The sequence below is a fragment of the Apodemus sylvaticus genome, chromosome 23 (genome assembly GCF_947179515.1).
Source record: "Apodemus sylvaticus chromosome 23, mApoSyl1.1, whole genome shotgun sequence".
Lineage (NCBI taxonomy): Eukaryota > Metazoa > Chordata > Mammalia > Rodentia > Muridae > Apodemus > Apodemus sylvaticus.
The window spans coordinates 55046837-55069697 of record NC_067494.1 but is presented as its reverse complement, the minus strand read 5'-3'; the positions used below and the strand labels follow the sequence as shown (position 1 = coordinate 55069697).

At 38.4% G+C, this 22861-nt stretch overlaps 1 protein-coding gene and 1 non-coding gene across 2 annotated transcripts; both read left to right on the top strand.

Annotated features, from left to right (window-relative positions):
- Positions 1 to 83: 83 nt before the first annotated feature.
- Positions 84 to 953, top strand: LOC127673785 (vomeronasal type-1 receptor 4-like). The gene has a single exon (XM_052169541.1). The coding sequence runs from the start codon at positions 84 to 86 to the stop codon at positions 951 to 953; it is 870 nt and encodes a 289-aa protein (XP_052025501.1).
- Positions 954 to 8540: 7587 nt separating this feature from the next.
- Positions 8541 to 8647, top strand: LOC127674265 (U6 spliceosomal RNA). The gene has a single exon (XR_007975317.1). It is a non-coding gene; the product is annotated as a U6 spliceosomal RNA (small nuclear RNA).
- Positions 8648 to 22861: the final 14214 nt, after the last annotated feature.

Genomic DNA, 22861 nt, shown 5'->3' with positions numbered 1-22861 from the left:
AGAATGTAGGATGTAATATAATGCATACAGCCTATTGTTTTATCATCCTATATCAGAATTCTAAAAACACAAGATTTGAGAGCATGGAATCCAGTGGCATTGTGATAAGTGTGATCTTCTTATCACAGACTGCAGTTGGGATCCTGGGCAACTCCTTCTTACTCTACCATTATCTGATGCTTTACTTGGAGGGGTGCAAGTTAAAGTTCACAGACTGGATTCTTCAGCACTTGATTGTAGCCAACTTCTTAACTCTCCTGAGTAAAGGAGTTCCCCACACAGTGTCAGCTTTTGGATTGAAAGACTTCCTCAATGACATTGGGTGCAAACTGATCTTCTATCTTCACAGAATTGGGAGGGGTGTGTCCATCAGCAGCACCTGCTTTCTGAGTGTCTTCCAGGCCATCACCATCAGTCCAAAGGCCTCCAGGTGGGCACAGCTTAAAATCAAGTCTCCCCGTTACATTTCTTCTTGTGTGTACATGAGCTGGGTCCTGTCATTCATAGTAAACATAGCTTTTCCCATGTACATGACAGCAAGACCGAACAATAGGAACATTACACGCCTAAGGGTGTATGAACTCTGTTATACTGTTCATTATGATGAGACCAGTGACCTTCTCAATGCAATATTTCTCCCTGTTCCTGATGCGTGGCTCATATTGCTGATGCTTTGGTCCAGCGGCTACATGGTTTGCATTCTCTACCGACATAAGCAGAGAATGAAGCACATTCACAGAAGCAACTTTTCCTTCAGGTCCTCTCCTGAGTTCAGAGCCACAAAGACAATTCTGCTCTTGGTGAGCACCTATGTCTTCATTTACACAATTTCTTGTGTCCTCCAAGTAATAATGGCTCAAATGTATAATCCAACTTCATTATCAGTATACATATCTTTAATAGCTGATACATGTTTCCCAACTGTGACTCCCTTTCTGGTGATCAGATGTTAACTTTGTGAGCCTTCAATCTGTTCTGCCTGGTCAGGGAACAGAATATCCTAACCATATCAGTAACATCCAGATCATATGATTCTGAATAATGTATGTATTTCATTCAATTATGTATACATATTCAATCATGTCTCAAAAGCAGGTGGTGGGCAGTCATAAACTATCCTGTAAAATACAAATAGTGAGTATATTATAAAGTACATATTTGTATGTCTTATATTTTGTCACATAAACAATATTAACCAATTTGTATAAATAATTTCATACTTTCTTAAAATATAATTTAGTTTACAATTCATTTTCTTGATACTTCTCTTTTTCTACAATAACAGGCAAAATTTATTGGCAAATTTTTAGCTGCTTCTCTTGCCAAAAAAATAATAATTCCAAATGTAGATAATCAAATACTTTAATTAGCCATATGCTCTAAAGAGAAAACATTCAGAACCATGATAGTACTCAACTAATAAAAAACAGTCTACATGTAATTACAGTAATAAATACACTAGAGAAGGTTATAACAAGCAATGGACATTTAGGCTGGCTAATGTGAATTCTTGGGTTATTTTTAATTATTTTGAATATCATTTAATTCAAGAAAAGCTGTACATGTGTGAGCAGTCTTTGTGTATTTGTTTATTTTTCATTTTTAATGGTTTTAATAGTTATTTTTTTTTACATTTCATGTTATCTCACTTCCCCATTTCCCCTGCACAAAGCCCCTATTCCGTCTCTCCTCCCTGCAAAACCCCACCCCTGATTTCTTGGGTTTTTAAGAGCCAAAACTATTCCAGATGTATTGAAGTATAATTGAAACTAAGGTTTCATTTTTATATTGTAACTTGTGATAGTTTCTTACATATATATATGCTTATATATTATATATCCTACTATATATATGGTCATGAACTCAATAAAATTTAATTACAATAATCAAATTGTGCAACATTTTTTATCAACAGCACAGCTAGAGTAATTTAGAAAAAAAACCTCAATTAAGAAAATACCACCAACAGAATGTCCTACAATAAGTCTGTCAGGTGTTTCTTGACTAATGTGTGATGTGAAATGGCCTTACTCTCTTTTTTTAATATCATCTTCATTTACATTGCTAATGGTAAAACCTTTCCCAATTTTCCCCCTCCCCAAAGACCACCAACCCTTCCTCCCACCCCCTACCTCCATGTATATGCCCCTCCGACACACTCCCATATCTCCCCCTTCAGTTTCCCTTTGTTGGGGCCTCTATTGAGCCTTTACCTGATCAAGGACCATTTCTCCCACTGATACCCAACAAGACCTTCCTCTGTCACATTTTTGAGTGGAATCATGTGTGCCCCTTGGTTGATGTTTCAGTCCCTGGGAGTCTTGGGGGTATCTGGGTGGCTGAAATCATTATTCTTCCCGTGGGGCTGTAAACCCTTCAGTTTCTCTGGACCACCCTCCAGCTACTCCATTGGGGACCCCATGCCCAGTCCAATAGTTGGTTGTTAGCATCTGCCTCTGTATTTATTAGGCTCTGGTAGGGCCCCTCCAGAGAAAACCATGACATGCTCCTTTTGGTATACACTTCTTGTCGTCCATAGTAGTGTTGGGGTTTGGTGACTCTTTATATGATGAATTCCCAGGTAAGACAGACTCTGGGTGGCATTTACTTCAGTCTCTGCTACACACATTGTCTCCCTATTGCTCCTGTGAGTATTTTGTTCCCTTTCTTAGAGGAACCAAAGCACCTTCACTTAAGTCCTCCTTCTACTTGAGGTTCCTGTGCTGGGTGAATTGTAACTTTTTTATTTTGAACTTTTGGGCTAACATCCGCTTATTAGTGAGTGCATACCATGTGGGTTCTTTTGTAACTGGATTGCCTCACTCAGGATGACACTTTCTAGTTCCATCCATTTGTCTAAGAATTTCATGAATTCATTGTTTTCAATGGCTGAGTAGTACTCCATTGTGAATATATAAAACATTTTCTGTGTGCATTCCTCCATTGAGAGACATCTGAGTTCTTTCCAGCTTCTGGCTATTATAAATTTCATGTTTATATTATAAATTGTGATCATTTCATATATATATATATACACATATATATATGCTTATATATTATATATCCTATTATATATATGCTCATATATTCAATAAAAATTTAATTACAATAATCAAATTATGTAACATTTTATATCATCAACAAAGATAGAGTAATTTAGAAAAAGAACCTCAATTAAGAAAATACCACCAACAGATCGTCCTATGGTAAGTCTATCAGGCATTTCTTGATTAATGTGTGATGTGAAATGGCCTTACTCTCAGTGAATGATGCAACCCCTTGGCAGTTGGTGTTCACAGGTATAATAAAGCAGGCTGTGTAATCCCTAGGACAAAAGCCTGTAATCACTTTTCCTCCATGGAGACTTCTTCAGTCCTTGAATTTAGGTTCCTGCCTTGTGTCTCTGTTCTTCCTTCTATCAGTGATAAACAGTTGCTTGGAAGTATAGGAAAAACCTAAATACTTTCATCCCCAAATTCTTTTTTGTCATGGTGTTTCATCATAGCAATAGGAACTTTGAAGTACATAACTATAAAACCATTTTTTAAATACAAGTTTTTAAGATCTGTCTTAACATCTTCCACATGCAAGAAAAAAATAACTATAGACAACATTGTTACTTTAGAGCCGCAGAGCTTGCACATCTATGTGACTGTATGTGTCAGAGAATCTAAAGCTCATAATTTTACTTAGAATTAATGGTCAGTTAAGCTCAGAGATCCAACAGTGTATGCCCCTATAACACTACAAGTGGATGAAGCTTCACTTGGGGTTAGACATGCTTAGGGGTAAAACTCTCCTCATGGATTCCACAGTAAGCACTTTAGCACTTCAATCATCTCTCCAGACAGAAAATAGATTCATATTGTATTTGAAGCCTTCTACATGTTGGGAATCATTTCCTTTTTAATGTCTCTCATTCCTCTGCTTCTGAGTTTTCCAATCTTCTACCATGGATGTATAAAATAAGCTTTCCAAGATTCTGCATGCTAGTATAAATGTCCCATTTCATCTAGTTCATCTTGCTGCATACAGTGCCAATCAGATCAAGCTAGGGTTTTCTAATTAGGGTAGAAAATTTATTCAAAACTATATACAATATTAAATTGTAAGTATGAAAAAGGTTACAGGTGTGTATTTTCTTAAAGCAATACACATTAATTGACTTGTCTGATTAAAACCCTGAAAACTGTTTTTTATCATAAGCCATTTTAATTCCTTTCTTGAGAGAAAGAAAATCAGAAAGACATGGGCTGTGTTTATTTGAAACCTCTGACCAATAATGGTTGGTCCTTTGGAGGAAGATTCTGATACATTATTAAAAATCCTTAGGATACAAGGAAGAGTTCTAAGAATCTTATTCCTGCTCCCAAGCCTTATAAACCTCACAGAACTGACCAACCACTTGGCCCTCTGTGCCTCTTTGGTAGAGTTCAACTATACAGTATTATACAGGACTTATACACTTCTTTAAAAACTTTCTCCTTGGGCAAAATGTGTCTAGTAAGGAAAGATGTAAGCATTTACCTGAAAACTACCAGGTTTGTTTTTTAGAATTTACCTATACTTGTGTTCTGTAATTCCACCACTAAACTTCTTATGTCCACAGAGTCCTCTCTCTCCCTTTCCCTTTCCCTCTCCTTCTCCCTCTCCCTCTCCCTCTCCCTCTCCTTCTCCCTCTCCCTCTCCCTCCCCCCTCTCTCTCACCTATCAAAATTAAAAGCCAGTGGTGTAGATATAAATATTCCATCTGTCATTGTGGATGTGATTTCACCTGATTTCACCTGCTACAATTTATAAACCAAAGAAAATGTCAGTCAATGTGGCTACTGCCTATTCACTGTAAGGGAATGGATTAATGGATGGCATCAAAGATCAATATCCTAAAGCATCCACAACATGGCCTCATCTATTATCAGCCCCATTGTTTCACTCTTTCCTTATATCTCCCAGAAGACAGAGGTAGAGGGTCCTTCTAGAATATCAAACACAAGATGAAAGTGAACCAGATTTCAGCCAGACAAGTCTGCCAACATCCAGGTTTAGTACATAGGAAGAAATGAATGTGCCACCAAACTGTTTACCCAAACTCAATTGTCTGCTTCAATTGTGCTCAATACAGAGATAACTTATAAAACAATATTTTTTGCTACTAAAATAAAACAGAGAATTATTCAAATTATATTATATTTGACCATAAAAGATGGAAATGGAGATTAGTAGGAATGATTTAAATCTAGCTTTTACTATCGACATAATTCTAACCTTTATTTGTCACCTTTCTCCAATAAAACATCCTAAAGTGTCCATCATGCCTTTTAGATTTTTCCTTATACTGAACTTCAAAAAACCCTTCTATAGCATTGTACAATAAAATTACTTCATCCAGAACACATTTTTATAACCAAAATAATTGCACTTCCTATTTATTAACTTCAAAATGAAGTTAATAAAATACAAAGCACCTAAATGACCCCTAAATCCTCTTCCTCAAAACCCTTCTCTCTTGATCTATGCACACCATTGTGCCTATTCCTAAGACGGCCATGCTATCTGCAACCAAATACATATTACCATTGAAGTTCTCTCAATTTCATGATCCAAATACTAAATTATGTCATACAATAAATTAAGAACATACTTTGTCAGATAGACTGTATTCTGTCTTTCTATTTTCTTTTGACATGATTCTTAAAGGGCTTCTTTCTTATCTCAGTCTTTCCACATCTCCTCAGTAGCTTGCTTTACCAATGCTTTGAAAATAGTATATTTAATCTTGAAATTTAGAAAATTCTATCTCTCTCTTTTTTTATCTTACAGAAAGTAGTCTTTCCTCATACAATATATTCTGACATTATTTTTACCTCATTCTAATTCTCCCAATATTTTCTGACACAGTACAGAATTGAAATTACACTAGTGTGTTGCTATTTGTTGGTTAGGTGTGTTTGTTGTTACTGGTGTTATTATTGCTTACTTGACACAAGCTGAAATCATCATGAAAGAGAAAGCAAGATAGGTTGAGCGCAGCAACCAGAGAAAGCAAGTAAGAAGAGACCTGCTATGCCTCAAGGTTCCTAGGCAGGCTTTCTTCAAGGATGGACTGAAACCTGCAACTTGAAAGAATACCTTTCCTCCCCATGTAGATTTTGGTGATAGTTCATGTTACAGAAAAAGAAAGTATGATGGGAAAACAGTTTTCAGTAGACAGTTCCATTTGTATTAGCCACATAGAAGTCTGGGACATGCAATTATCAGCCTTTAGCAAAGTAAAACATATCTGCGATAGGCTTCAGATGATATTTGATGGTATTTTGGCTTAGTGGTTGTTGGGAGCTAGTCATCTCCTAAGAAATTGCATCTCAAAGATTTATCCTGAAACAAATTTAGATTTTGGGTCAAATACAGAGGATTTTGGTAATAGTTTTAAGGGGATTACTAATAAATTGAGAAAAAACTTTGCTTTTGATCTTCAACAAGTAAATTATTCATAATCATGAAATCCTAATTAGTCAATAAACCTTCTGTTCTTCAACACATATGTGATTGGTTGCAGAGAAACCCATTTTATAGTTTTAAAGGCCCAGGTAGAACTTACATATATATTTTGGCCCCAGATGTCAATTTATCCATTAAATCCGATAAAGGATGTTAGTTCTGCCGGAAAATCACTCACCTTTAGTTTCCAATAATGTGTTACTAGACTTCATTTTCATGGAGGAAAACTAGCTCAGAAAAATTGAGACCACTGGTGATAATTTGCACTCATTACACTTTTCTGTTTTTAATATTTTCCATCTTATAAAAGAAGTACAAGTCAGATTTTGATATCCTTATAGGAATGAGAAAGATAACTCTGAAAGAAAAGAGGCAACTCAATTATCTACAAAAATGGGTGCTTCCATGCAATTCTTCTTCTAGCATGTTCTTATTTAAACTATACATATCTAATTATGGAACTATTATGGGTCCTACTCTCTTATTAGACTGACTCTACAATGCCCTCCAGATGTCTATGTGTATTCAGTGTTCCAGGATTATGTGATATCTGTGAGTCACAGTAGGAATCCGAATTACCACTAGACAGCAGGTTAGTAATTAGATTTCAAGGGGTGTCAATTATTCTGCAGCACTCAAAAATTTTCAGGTTCATAATTCCATCATTTGCTATAAGGTGGCTATTACATGCTGTTTCTGGAAGCTCCAAGGTGCTCACCTATTGAGAGAATGGACCCATAAAACCTGACTTTCTTCTGGTCCATACCTCTGCCTGCAGTCTCAGATCGGCACACCTTTTTCCAGTCAACAGGTGTACCTGCCTCCCAGGAGGCCTGCTTCCTACTGGGACATGCAGGTCAGATATACATGCCCAGATCCCCTACCTGTTGGAATCCCAGGAAGCCCAGGAGCCCTGAGGTCTGCCTGATTTTGGGGAGCTCCATCTATCTTCCTTCCAGTCCATACCTCTACCTGCAATCTCAGATCAATATCCCACTTCTCAGCCTGCAACTCTGTCAACTTATTGGGAAGCCTGCTGCCACCTGGGACAACCATTCCCAGATTCTTGTTATTCACAGGGACTGTCAGACCAGCCAGCACCTGAAATATTCAGAAGGCTAAAGAGAAGTACAAAAATACAATCAACAGTAGCCAGTCCAATGTGCCACTATCAGAACCCAGCTCTCCTACTACAGCAAGCCTTGCACATACTAAGAAATGGGAGGAGTAAGATTACAACATTAAATCTGAGATCTGATCTCAGAGATCTGTGCCACTTCTGACATGGGGAGGATCCTACTTCCTGATACTCTCTAGAGAACTGGCAGGAGAAGGGCATTCAGTAAGAATCACCCCCTTTCCATAGAGGACCAGAGCTGCTCTGAGACTCACTACCTAGCAACCTCCAGATCACCACTACCCTTCTCTCCCTTCTACCTCTTCCTCCTCCCCTGCAACTGCCCTGTTCCATTGGATGTGGTAGACCTGTGCCACTTCTGACACAAGGAGGATCCTATTTCCTGATACTCTCGAGAAAACTGTCATGAGCAGGGCATTTGAGAACTGGCACCAGAAGGGTATTCGAACTGGCAGAAGCAGGTCATTCAACAACCAGCATCTGCAGGGTATTCGAGATCCAGGGCAGCAGAACATTTGAGAACTAGCAGCCTGCAGAACATTCAACACTTGCGAAGTCTGCCACAGGGGAAACCCCATCACCTGATATTCCTGGAGAACCAGTTATTTGCAGGTCATTGGAGAGAAAGGGAATCCCAGGAGAACAAAAACACAGGACAGACAAGATAGAGACATAAAGACCAACTAGCACCAGAGATAACTAGATGGCCAAAGGCAAACACAAGATCATTATCAACAGAAACCAAGGCAACATGCACCATCAGAAACCAGTTCTACTATAACAGCAAATCCTGGACACTCCATCACATCAGAAAAGCAAGAGCTTGATTTAAAATCACATCTCATATTGCTGATGGAGGACTTCAAGAAGGACATAAATAATTCCCTTAAAGAAATGCAGGAGAGTACTCACTTCGGCAGCACATATACTAAAATTGGAATGATACAGAGAAGATTAGCATGGCCCCTGTGCAAGGATGACTCTCAAATTCGTGAAGCATTCCATATTTTTATGGTTCAATATAAGGAAATCCATAAATGCTATCCACTACATAAACAAACACAAATGAAAAAAGCACATGATCATTTCATTAGATGCTGAAAAGGCATTTGACAAAATTAAGCATCCTTTCATGCTAAAAGTCTTGGAAAGGCCAGGAATTCAAGGCCCATATCTAAACATAGTAAAAGCAATATTAAGCAAAACGGTAGCCAACATCAAACTAAATGGAGAGAAACTTGAAGCAATCCCATTAAAATCAGGGACTAGACAAGGCTGCCCCCTCTCTCCATATCTTTTCAATATAGTTCTTGAAGACCTAGCTAGAACAATTAGACAACATAACGAGGTCAAAGGGATACAAATTGGAAAGGAAGAAGTCAAACTATCACTATTTGCAGATGATATGATAGTATATTTAAGTGACCCTAAAAACTCTACTAGAGAACTCCTACAGCTGATAAACAACTTCAGCAAAGTGGCTGGCTACAAAATCAATGCAAGCAAATCAGTAGCCTTTATATATTCAAAGGATAAGCAGACTGAGAAAGAAATTAGGGAAATGACTCCCTTCACAATAGCTACAAACAGCATAAAGTATCTTGGGGTAACTCTAACCAAACAAGTGAAAGACCTATATGACAAGAACTTCAGATCTCTGAAGAAGGAAATCGAAGAAGATCTCAGAAAATGGAAAAATCTTCCATGCTCATAGATTGGCAGGATTAATATAGTTAAAATGGCCATCTTGCCAAAGGCAATCTACAGATTCAATGCTATCCACATAAAAATCCCAACCCAGTTCTTTATAGAGCTAGAAAGAGCAATTCTCAAATTAATCTGGAACAACAAAAAACCCAGGATAGCTAGAACTATTCTCAACAGTAAAAGAACTTCAGGGGGATTCAGTATCCCAGACTTTAAACTTTACTACAGAGCAATAGTGATAAAAACTGCATGGTATTAGTACAATGTCAGGCAACAGATCAATGGAATAGGATTGAAGATCTAATCCAATGGAATAGGATTGATGAACCCACACACCTATGGTCACTTGATCTTCGACAAAGGAGCTGAAAGCATCCCGTGGAAAAAAAGATAGTCTTTTCAACAAATGGTGCTGGTTCAATTGGAGGTCAGCATGCAGAAGAATGCGAATCGATCCATTGTACTAAGCTCAACTCCAAATGGATCAAGGACCTGCATGTAAAACCTGACACACTGAAACTAATCGAAAAGAAACTGGGGAAGACTCTTGAGGACATGGGCACAGGGGGAAAGTTCCTGAATAGAACACCAACAGTTTACGCTCTAAGATCAAGAATTGACAAATGGGACCTCATAAAACTACAAAGTTTGTGTAACGCAAAGGACACTGTCAAAAGGACAAAACGTCAACCAACAGATTGGGAAAGGATCTTCACCAACCCTGAATCCGACAGAGGGCTAATATCTAATATATACAAAGAACTCAAGAAGGTAGAACCCAGAGTACCAAATAACCCCATTAAAAAATGGGGTATGGAGCTAAACAAAGAATTTTCACATGAAGAACTTAGGAGAGCTGAGAAACACCTTAAGAAAAGTTCAACATCATTAATAATTAGGGAAATGCAAATCAAAACAACACTGAGATTTCACCTCACACCAGTCAGAATGGCTAAGGCCCGAAACTCAGGAGACAGCAGCGGTTGGCAAGGATGTGGAGAAAGAGGAACACTCCTCCACTGCTGGTGGGACTGCAAGATGGTGCAACCAATTTGGAAATCAGTCTGGTGGTTCCTCAGAAATCTGGGAATGACATTTCCTGAGGACCCAGTTATACCACTCCTGGGCATATATCCAGAGGATTCTTCAGCATGCAATAAGGACACATGCTCCACTATGTTCATAGCAGCCCTATTTGTAGTAGCCAGAAGCTGGAAAGAACCCAGGTGTCCTTCAACGGAGGAATGGATACAAAATATGTGGTATATGTACACAACAGAGTAATATTCAGCCATTAGAAGCAATGAATTCATGAAATTCTTAGACAAATGGATGGAGCTGGAGAACATCATACTAAGTGAGGTAACCCAGTCTCAAAAGATCAATAATGATATGCACTCACTGATAAGTGGATATTAGCCTAGAAACTTTGAATACCCAAGACATAATCCACATATTAAATGATGTCCAAAAAGAATGGAGGAGTGGCCCCTGGTTCTGGAAAGACTCAGTGCAAGAGTATAGGGGAATTCCAGAACAGAGAAGTGGGAAGGGGTAGATGGAGGAACAGGGGGAGGGAAGAGGGCTTATGGGACTTGTGGGGAGTGGGGACCCAGAACAGGGGAAATCATTTAAAATGTAAATAAAAAAAGAAGAAATGCAGGAGAACATGAGTCAACAGATAATAGCCATTAAAGAGAAAACACAAGAATCCCTTAAAGAAATACAGAGAATATGGACCAAAAACCAGAAGCCCTTAAAGAGGAAACACAAAAATCCCATAGGGAATTATGGGAGAACATGGGTCAACATGCAGAAGCCCTTAAGAGGGAATCACAAAAATCCCTAAAAGAAACAAAGGAAAACATCAGTCAACAGGTAAAGGCCCTTAAAAAGGAAAAACAAAAATTCCTTAAAGAATTTTAGGGACAAAAGAACCAAACAAGTGAAGGAACTGAACAAAACTATCCAGGATCTAAAAATGGAAATAGACACAATAACGAAATCGCAAAGTGAGACTTCTGTGAAGATAGAAGATAAACCTTGGAAATAATTCAGGAGTCATAGATGCAAGAATCAAATACAGAATACAAGAGATAGAAGACAAAATCTCGGATGCTGAAGATTCCATAGAAAACATTGACTCAACAGTCAAAGGAAATGCAAAATTCAAAAAGGTTGTAACCCAAAAATTCCAGGAAATCCAGAAACAATGAGGAGACCAAACCTAAGGATTATAGGTATAGAAGAAAGCAAGGATTTACATCTCTGCCGCGGTGGCCCAGTGAAGTCTGTGAAAAAAATATTTTACAGACAGAGGCGAGAAATGTCTCCTGGGAAAATTCATGGAACACCTGTAAATTCAGAAGCTGAAAATCCCCCTTGGCAATTTACTATACTTCTGAAACTCTCCAGACTGGAGGATAATTCTGAGCCCCTAGTTCTCAAGAAGCACTTTGCCATTGGTGTTCTGTTCAGAAACTTTCTCCCTGTACCGATGTCCTCAAGGGTCTTCCCCAGTTTCTTTTCTATTAGCTTCACAGTGTCTGGCTTTATGTGGAGGTCCTTGATCCATTTAAATTTGAGCTTAGTACAAGGAGACAAGGATGGATCAATTCGCATTCTTCTGCAAGCTGACCTCCAGTTGAACCAGCACCATTTGTTGAAAAGGCTATCTTTTTTCCATTGGATGTTTTCAGCCTCTTTGTCGAGGATCAAGTGCTCTAAGAGCAAGAATTGACAAATGGGAACTCATAAGGTTACAGAGTTTCTGTAAGGCAAAGGACACCATCAAGAGGACAGATCGGCAACCAACAAATTGGGAAAAGATCTTCACCAATCCTACATCAGATAGAGGGCTAATATCCAATATATATAATGAACTCAAGAAGTTAGACTCCAGAAAACCGAACAACCCTATTAAAAAATGGGGTACAGAGTTAAACAAAGAATTCTCACCTGAAGAACTTCAGATGGCAGAGAAGCATCTTAAAAAATGCTCAACTTCATTAGTCATTAGGGAAATGCAAATCAAAACAACCCTAAGATTTCATCTTACACCAGTCAGAATGGCTAAGATTAAAAATTCAGGAGACAGCAGGTGTTGGAGAGGGTGTGGAAAAAGAGGAACACTCCTCCACTGCTGGTGGGGTTGCAAATTGGTACAACCACTCTGGAAATCAGTCTGGCGGTTCCTCCGAAAACTGGGCACCTCACTTCCAGAAGATCCTGCTATACCACTCCTGGGCATATACCCAGAGGATTCCCCACCATGTAATAAGGATACATGCTCTACTATGTTCATAGCAGCCCTATATATAATTGCCAGATGCTGGAAAGAACCCAGGTATCCCTCAACAGAAGAGTGGATGCAAAAAATGTGGTATATCTACACAATGGAGTACTATTCAGCCATTAGGAACAATGAATTCATGAAATTCTTAGGCAAATGGATGGAGCTAGAGAACATCATACTAAGCGAGGTAACCCAGACTCAAAAGGTGAATCATGGTATGCACTCACTAATAAGTGGTTATTAATCTAGAAAACTGGAATACCCAAAACATAATCCACACATCAAATGAGATACAAGAAGAAAGGAGGAGTGGCCCCTGGTTCTGGAAAGACTCAGTGAAACAGTATTCGGCAAAACCAGAACGGGGAAGTGGGAAGGGGTGGGAGGGAGGACAGGGGAAGAGAAGGGACTATCGGGGAGTGGGGGGGCTAGAAAAGGGGAAATCATTTGAAATGTAAATAAATTATATCGAATAAAATAAAAAAAAAGAATGGTAGAGATAAAAAAAAGAAAAAAAAAAAAGAAGCAGTTTGCCCTAGACTTCCTCCTTTTCTCTCTTTACAGAGATTCTTATGGCTTGGCTATAATCTGGTCTTTGAAGTCGACTCACTGACCACCAAACTACCTTTTAAGAATTGCAACTCTTTGCCTCATAGTCATTTACATAGTTACAACCTTCCAACTGCATGCAGGTTTATATGGCTGTGTGTATATAAATGAGGATGGCTCTGGGACTCTGGCACTGAAAGCATAGATTAAGTCAGGAAGTTTTTCTTTACAAGGTAAAAGGCTAAATGTTAGATAAGGATTTCTCACAAGAACTTGTCCTAACCCAGGGGGTATAAGAAACTTCAAATTCTTTGAAGGTTTACTATAAACTATGAGTGTCTCTGTATTCTAATTAAGAAGTTTGATGGCATCTGTAAATTGATCCTCTGTATCTGTTACTTGAAAAACATTGTACCTGACTGATTTTACAATTCCTTGTGCCAAAAGGTTATAATTGTGCCTGGCTTACTGGATACATCTTTTAAAATGGTAATACCAACTCTTTGTGTATAAAAATCCTTGCTTTAGAGCTCCAAAATACATTCAGATTCTAACCACCTCTGTGTGTGTGTGTGGTTTTTTTCTGTCTGTCATCTCAGCTAGACCTATGCTTTCCTGGACCAAAGAATCCTGGTTATCCCATAGCAGACTTTGGACTGTAACACATCTCAAAGGCCCAGTAAATATCTTCAACAAAATTATAGATGAAAACTTCCCTAACCTAAAGAAAGAGATGCCTATGAATATACAAGAAGACTACAGAACTCTAAACAGATTGTACCAGAGCAGAAATTCTCCCTGTCACATAATAATCAAAACACCAAATGCACTAAGCAAAGAATATTGAGAGCAGTAAGAGAAAAAGGTCAAATAACATATAAAGGCAGACCTATCAGGATTACACCAGACTTCTCACTAGAGACTATGAAAGCCAGAATATCCTGTGCAGATGACATACAGACATAAGAGAACAAAAATGTCAACCCAGACTACTGCAGTACCCAGCAAAACTTTCAATTACCATAGTCAGAGAAAACAAGACATTTCATGACAAAAGCAAATTTACATAATATATTTCCACAAATCCAGCTCTGCAAAGGATAATGGGTGGAAAATACCAACACAAGGCAGGAAACCACTCTGTAGAAAAATCAATAAAGTAATCTTTCAATAAATCCAATAGAAGATGGCTACACAACAAGAATTTCACCTTTAATTAAGAAGATAACAGTAAGCAGCTATCACTTTTCCTTATTAACTCTTAATATCAATGATCTCAATTCCCCTATAAAGAAACATAGACTAAAAGACTGGATACATAAACAGGGCCCAACATTTTGCCGCATACAAGAAACCCACCTCAGTAACAAAGACAGTCGCTATTTAAGAGTCAAAGGTTGGAAAACAATTTTCCAAGCAAATGGTCCCAAGAAACAAGCTGGAGTGGCCATTCTTATATCAGATAAAATTGACTATCAACCAAAAGTTGTCAAAAAAGATAAGGAGAGACACTCCATACTGGTCAAAGGAAAAGTCTACCAAGATGACCTCTCAATTCTGAACATCTATGCTCCTAACGCAAGGGCACCCACATTCATAAAAGAAACTTAAATTAAGCTCAAAGCACACATTGCAGTCCATACAATAATAGTGGGAGACTTCAACACCCCACTCTCAAAAAGGAACTAATCATGGAATCAGAAACTAAACAGAGATACAGTGAAACTAACTGAAGTTATGGATCAAATGGATCTAACAGATATTTATAGAATGTTCTACCCTAAAGCAAAAGAATATACCTACTTCTCAGCACCTCATGGTACCTTCTCCAAGACCGACTATATAATTGGTCACAAAATTGGCCTCAACAGATACAGAAATATAGAAATTTAAAAAAAAAAGAAATATTGAAATTATTCCATGCGCCTTATTAGATCACCACAACCTGAGGCTGGTCTTAAACTCAAACAAAAACAATGGAAAACACACATACACATTTGAACAATGCTATTCTCAACGATAGCTTGATCAAGGAAGAAATAAAGAAATTAAAGACTTTTTAGAATTTAATGAAAATGAAGACACATCATACCAAAATTTATGGGACACAATGAAAGGAGGGCTAAGAGGAAAACTCATAGCTCTGAGTGCCTCAAAAAAGAGGATGGAGAGAGCTTACATTAACTGCTTGACAGTGCACTTGAAGTTCTAGAACAAAAAGAAGCAAATACACCCAAGAGGAGTAGACTGCAGGAAATAATCAAACACAGGGCCGAAATCAACAAAACAGAAACAAAAATAACTATACAAAGTTCAAACACCTATCCAAAGAATCAACAAAACCAGGAGCTGTTCTTTGAAAAAAATCAACAAGATAGATAAACCCTTAGACAGATGAAACAGAGGGCACAGAGACAGTATGCAAATTAACAAAATCAGAAATGAAAAGGGAGACATAACAACAGAAACTGTGGAAATTCGAAAGCTCATCAGATCCTACTACAAGAGTTTATATTCAACAACGTTTGAAAATCTGGATGAAATGGACAACTTTCTAGATACATGCCACATGCCAACATTAAAACAGGATCAGATAAGCAATCAACATAGTCCCATAAATCTTGAGGAACTAGAAGCAGTCACTAATTGTCTCTCATCAAAAAAAAAAAAGTCCAGGACCAGATGGATTTGGCAGGGAATACTAACAGGTCTTCAAAGAAGAGTTAATACCAATATTTTTCAAACTATTCCACAAAATAGAAACTCAAAGAACACTACCCAACTCAATCTATGAAGCCACAATAATGCTTATACCTAAACCAAACAAAGACCAAATAAGGAAGGAGAACTTCAGTCCAATCTCCCTCATGAACATTGATGAAAAAATACTGAACAAAATCCTGGCCAACCGAATCCAAGAAAGCAGCAAAACTATAATTCACCATGATCAGGTAGGCTTCCTCGCAGGGATTCAAGGACAGTTCAATATACGGAAGTTTGTCAATGTAATCCACTACATAAACAAAATAAAGGAAAAAAAAACCCACATGGTCATTTCTTTAGATGCTGAAAAGGTTTTTGACAAAATCCAGCATCCCTTCATGATAAAAATCTTGGAGAGATCAGTAATCCAAGGCCCATACTTAAACAATGAAAGCAATATACTGCAAACCGGAAGCCAACATCAAGTTAAATGGAGAGAAACTTGAAGCAATCCCACTAAAATCGGGGACCAGACAAGGCTGCTCACTCTCTCCCTATCTATTCAATATAGTTCTTGAAGGCCTAGCCATAGAATTCAGGCAACAAAAGAAGGTCAAAGCTATACAAATTGGAAAGGAAGAAGTCAAAATATCACTGTTTGCAGATGATCTTATAGTGCTGATACTTAAGTGAGCCCAAGACTTCAACCAGAGAACTCCCAAAGCTGATAAACAACTTCAGCAAAGTGGCTGAATATAAAATTAACTCAAGCAAATCAGTAGCTTTCCTCTATTCAAAGGATATACTAGATGAGAAAGAAATTAGGTAAATGACATCCTTCACAATAGTCCCAAATAATATTTCATACCTAGGTGTGACCCTAAAGAAGCAAGTGAAAGATCTGTATGGCAAGAACTTCGGGCCTCTGAAGAAAGAAATCAAAGAAGGTCTCAGAAGATGGAAAGATCTCCCATGTTCATAGATTAGCAGGATCAATATAGTAAAAATGGCCATCATGCCGAAAGCAATCTACAGATTCAGTGCAATCTCCAGCAAAATCCAAAATCAATTCTTCATAGATCTAGAAAGAACAATTCTCAAATTCATCTGGAATAACAAAAAACCCAGGATAGCAAAAACTATTCTCCACAACAAAAGATCTTCTCGGAGAATCACCATCCCTGACCTCAAGCTTTACTACAGAGTGATAGTGATAAAAAACTGTTTGGTACTGGTATGCAGACAAGCAGGAAGATCAATGGAATAGAATTGAAGACCCAGAAAAGAGCCCGCACACATACAGTCAGTTGATATTTGACAAAGGAGCTAAAAACATCCAGTGGAAAAAAGATAGCATTTTTAAGAAATTATGCTGGATCACCTGGAGGTCTGCAGACAGAAAAATGCAAATTGACCCATTCTTATCTCCTTGTACAAAGCTCAAGTCCAAGTGGATCAAGGATCTACACATAAAACCAGACACACTGAAGCTTATAGAGGAGAAAGTGGGGATGAATCTTGAACATTCAGGCACAGAGGAAAAGTTACTGAACAGAACACCAATGGCTTATGCTTTAAGAACAAGAATTAACAAATGGGACCTCATAAAACTGCAATGCTTCTGCAAGGCAAAGGACATCTTTAATAGGACAAAACGACAACCAACAAATTGGGAAAAGATCTTTAAACCCTACATCCAATAGAGGGCTAATATTCAATGTATACAAAGAACTCAAGAAGTTAGTCTCCAGAGACTATTAATAACCCTATTAAAAAGTGGGGTACAGAGCTAAACAGGGAATTTTCAACTGAGGAAACCCTAATGGCTCTAAAACACCTAAAGAAATGCTCAGCATCTTTAGTTATCAGGTAAATGCAAATCAGAACAGCACTGAGATTCTACCTCACACCAGTCAGAGTGACTAAAATGAAAAACTCAGGGCACAGAAGATGCTGGAGAGGTTGTGGGGAAAAAATGCTTCTCCATTGTTGGTGGCATTGCAAGATGGTAAAACTATTTTGGAAATTAGGTTGGCTATTCCTCAGAAAATTAGACATAGTATTACCTGAGGACCCACCAATACTACTCCTGGGAATATACCCAGAAGATGCTGTTCCATGTAATAAGGACACATGCTCCACTATGTTCATAGCTGCCTTATTTATAATAGCCAAAAGCTGGAAAGAACCCAGATGTCCTTCAATAGAGGAATGGATATAGAAACTGTGGTATATATACACAATGGAGTACTATTACACTATTAAAAACAATGAATTCAGGGCTGGAGAGATGGCTCAGAGGTTAAGAGCACTGACTACTCTTTCAGAGGTCCTGAGTTCAAATCCCATCAACCACATGGTGACTCACAACCATTTGAAATGAAATCTGATGCCTCTTCTGGTGTGTCTGAAGACAGCTACAGTGTGCTTTTATAAAATAAATAAATCTTTAAAAAATAAATAATTAAAAAATGAATTCATGACATTCTCAGGCAAAGGTATGGAAGTAGAAAGTGTCATCCTGGGCAAGTAACCCAATCACATGTAACCCAATCAAAAATGAAACCCAATCACAAAGAACACACATGGTATGCACTCACTAATAAGCAGATTTTAGCCCAAAAGATCACAATAAACAAGGTACAATTCACAGAGCACAAGAAGCTCAAGAAGAAGGAGGACTTAAGTGAAGGTGCTTTGGTTCCTCTGGGAAAGGTAACAAAATACTCATAGGAGCAATAATGGTGACAATGTGTGGAGTAGAGACTGAAGTAAAGGCCACCGAGAGATTGCCCTACCTGGGGATTCAGTCTATAAACAGTCACCAAACCCTGAAACTACTATGGACTACAAGAATTGTGTACCAAAAGGAGCATGCAATGGTTGTTTCCAGAGGGGCCCTGCCAGAGCCTTACAAATACAGAGGCAGTTGCTAGCAGCCAACCATTGGTCTGGGTGTGAAGTCCCAAATGGTGGAGCTGGAGGATGGTCCAGAGGAGCTGAAGGGGTTTACAGCCCCATGGAAATAACAATGATTTCAGCCACCCAAACTCCCCAGAACTCCCAGGGACTAAACCATGAACCAAGGGGTACACATGGTTCCAGCCAAAAGTGTGGCAGTGGTATACCTTGTTGGGCATAAGTGGGAGGAGTGGTCCTGGTCAGGTAGAGGCTCAATAGATGCCCCAACAAAGGGAAATCGAGGGGAGAAGGTGGGAGTGTGTCAGGTGGAAGGTCATATATGTGGAGGCAGGAGGTGGGAGGAGGGTTTCGGGGTCTTTGGGGAGGGAGAAATTGGGAAAGGTTTTACCATTGCAAATGTAAATGAAGACAAGATTCAATAAAAAATAAAAAAATCTCTTCTCAAGAAGATAATAGATAAAGGGGAAAGCATTTGGAATGTAAAAAAAAAAAGAATATTGAAAATGAAAAATACAGTCAGTTACTGGGCACCTCACTTCTGGAAGATCCTGCTATACCACTCCTGGGAATATACCCAGAGTATTCCCCAGCATGTAATAAAGATAAATGCTCCACTATGTTCATAGCAGCCCTATTTATAATTGCCAGAAGCTGGAAAGAACCCAGGTTTCCCTCAACAGAAGAGTGGAAGCAAAAAATGTGGTATATATACACAATGGAGTGCTATTCAGCCATTAGAAATAATGAATTCATGAAATTCTTAGGCAAATGGATGGAGCTGGAGAACATCATACTAAGTGAGGCAACCGAGTCTCAAAAGATGAATCATGGTATGCACTCACTAATAAGTGGATATTAGCCTAGAAAACTGGAATACCCAAAACATAATCCACACATCAAATGAGGTACAAGAAGAACGGAGGAGTGGCCCCTTGTTCTGGAAAGACTCAGTGAAGCAGTATAGGGCAAAACCAGAACAGGGAAGTGGGAAGGGGTGGGTGGGAGAACAGGGGGAGGGAAGGGGGCTGATGGGACTTTCGGGGAGTGGGGGGTCTAGAAAAGGGGAAATTATTTGAAATGCAAATGAAAAATATATGTAATAAAAAAGAAAAAAAAGAAAATGAAAAACAAAAAATAGAAAAATAAAAAATAAAAAAAGAAGATAATAGAGTCCTTGAAAGAGGAAATAAATAGAGCCCTAAAAGAAATACAGGAAAATACAACCAAGTAGGTGAAATAAATGAAGAAAATGGTCCAAAACCTAAAAATGGAAATAGAAGCAATAAAGAAAACACAAGTAGAAGCAACTCTAGAGAAGAAAAACCTAAGAAAGAGAGTAGAAACTATAGACACAAGCATCACCAGCAAAAAAACAAGAGATATAAGACAGAATCTCAGGCATACTAAATACTAAAAGCTACAAGGGAAAATGCCCAGTAACATAAAGGCAAACCTATTAGAATTATATCTGAGGTCCCAACAGGAACTCTAAAAGCCAAAAGTACCTGGACAGATGTCTTACAGACTGCTTGGGACCACAGACATTAGCTCAAACTACTAACCCCACAAGATTTTCAATCACTATAGATGGAGAAGTGTATATATTTTATTACATAACAATATTTTTAAAAATATATTTCTACTAATCCAGTCCTATATAATAGAAGAACAACACAAGGAGGGTCACTACACCCAAGAAAATAAATCATCATCATCATCTCACAGAAACATCAAAAAAGAGAACACACACACACACACACACACACACACAGCACCACCATCAACATTAAAAGAACAGAAACTAACAATCACTGGTCCGTAATATCTCTCAACATCAATGAAATCAATTCACCAATAAAAAGCACAGGATAAAAGGGTGATTCATAAACAGGATCCATCTCTCTGCTACATGTAAGAAACCCACCTCAGAAACAAAGACAGACACTACCTCAGAGTAAGTGGCTGGAAAAAAAGCAGCCATTCTAATATCTAGTAAAATAGACTTTCAACTAAAAGCAATCAGAGGGGATAGGGAAGGGCATTTCATACTTATTGAAGGAAATATCCACGAAGATCACACCTCAGTTCTGCACATCAATGCTCCAAATGAAAGGGCAACCATTTTCTGTAAGAAACAGTACTAAAGCTCAAATCACACACTGAAGCCCACAAAATACTAGTGGGAGACTACAACACCTGACTCTCACCAATCAACAGGTCATCAAAACAGAAACTAAAGAGAGAAATGAGGAAACAGATGTTATGATCCAAATGGATCTAACAGATATCTATAGAACCTTTTACCCAAACCCAAAACAATAAGCCTTCTTCTCAGAATGTCGTGGAACTTTCGCCAAAATGGACCATGTTATCATGGACAAGGGACTAAAATAATTCCTTGCACCTGGCTGAGAAAGAAATTAGGGAAATGACCCCCTTCACAATAGCCACAAACAGTATAAAGTATCTTGGGGTGACTCTTACCAAACATGTGAAAGATCTGTATGATAAGAACTTCAAGACTCTGAAGAAGGAAATGGAAGAAGACCTCAAAAAATGGGAAAACGTCCCATGCTCATGGATCGGTAGAATCAATATAGTTAAAATGGCCATTTTGCCGAAAGCAATATACAGATTCAATGCAATACCCATCAAAATCCCAACTCAATTCTTCACAGAGTTAGAAAGAGCAATTATCAAATTCATCTGGAACAACAAAAAACCCAGGATAGCTAAAACTATTCTCAGCAACAAAAGAAAATCTGGGGGAATCAGTATCCCTGACCTCAAGCAATACTACAGAGCAATAGTGTTAAAAACTGCATGGTATTGGTACAGTGACAGGCAGGAGGATCAATGGAACAGGATTGAAGATCCAGAAATGAACCCACCTATGGCCACTTGATCCTCGACAAAGAGGCTGAAAACATCCAATGGAAAAAAGATAGCCTTTTCAACAAATGGTGCTGGTTCAACTGGAGGTCAGCATGCAGAAGAATGCGAATTGATCCATCCTTGTCTCCTTATACTAAGCTCAAATCCAAATGGATCAAGGACCTCCACATAAAGCCAGACACTCTGAAGCTAATAGAAAAGAAACTGGGGAAGACCCTTGAGGACATCGGTACAGGGAGGAAGTTTCTGAACAGAACACCAATAGCGTATGCTCTAAGAGCAAGAATTGACAAATGGGACCTCATAAAATTACAAAGTTTCTGTAAGGCAAAGGACACCATCAAGAGGACAAATTGGCAACCAACAAATTGGGAAAAGATCTTCACCAATCCTACATCAGATAGAGGCCTAATATCCAATATATATAAAGAACTCAAGAAGTTAGACTTCAGAAAACCAAACAACCCTATTAAAAAATGGGGTACAGAGTTAAACAAAGAATTCTCACGTGAAGAACTTCGGATGGTGGAGAAGCATCTTAAAAAATGCTCAACTTCATTAGTCATTAGGGAAATGCAAATCAAAACAACCCTAAGATTTCATCTTACACCAGTCAGAATGGCTAAGATTAAAAATTCAGGAGACAGCAGGTGTTGGAGAGGGTGTGGAGAAAGAGGAACACTCCTCCACTGCTGGTGGGGTTGCAAATTGGTACAACCACTCTGGAAATCAGTCTGGCGGTTCCTCCGAAAACTGGGCACCTCACTTCCAGAAGATCCTGCTATATCACTCCTGGGTATATACCCAGAAGACTCCCCACCATGTAATAAGGATACATGTTCTACTATGTTCATAGCAGCCCTATTTATAATTGCCAGATGCTGGAAAGAATCCAGGTATTCCTCAACAGAAGAGTGGATGCAAAAAATGTGGTATATCTACACAATGGAGTACTATTCAGCCATTAGAAACAATGAATTCATGAAATTCTTAGGCAAATGGATGGAGCTAGAGAATATAATACTAAGTGAGGTAACCCAGACTCAAAAGGTGAATCATGGTATGCACTCACTAATAAGTGGATATTAACCTAGAAAACTGGAATACCCAAAACATAATCCACACATCAAATGAGGTACAAGAAGAAAGGAGGA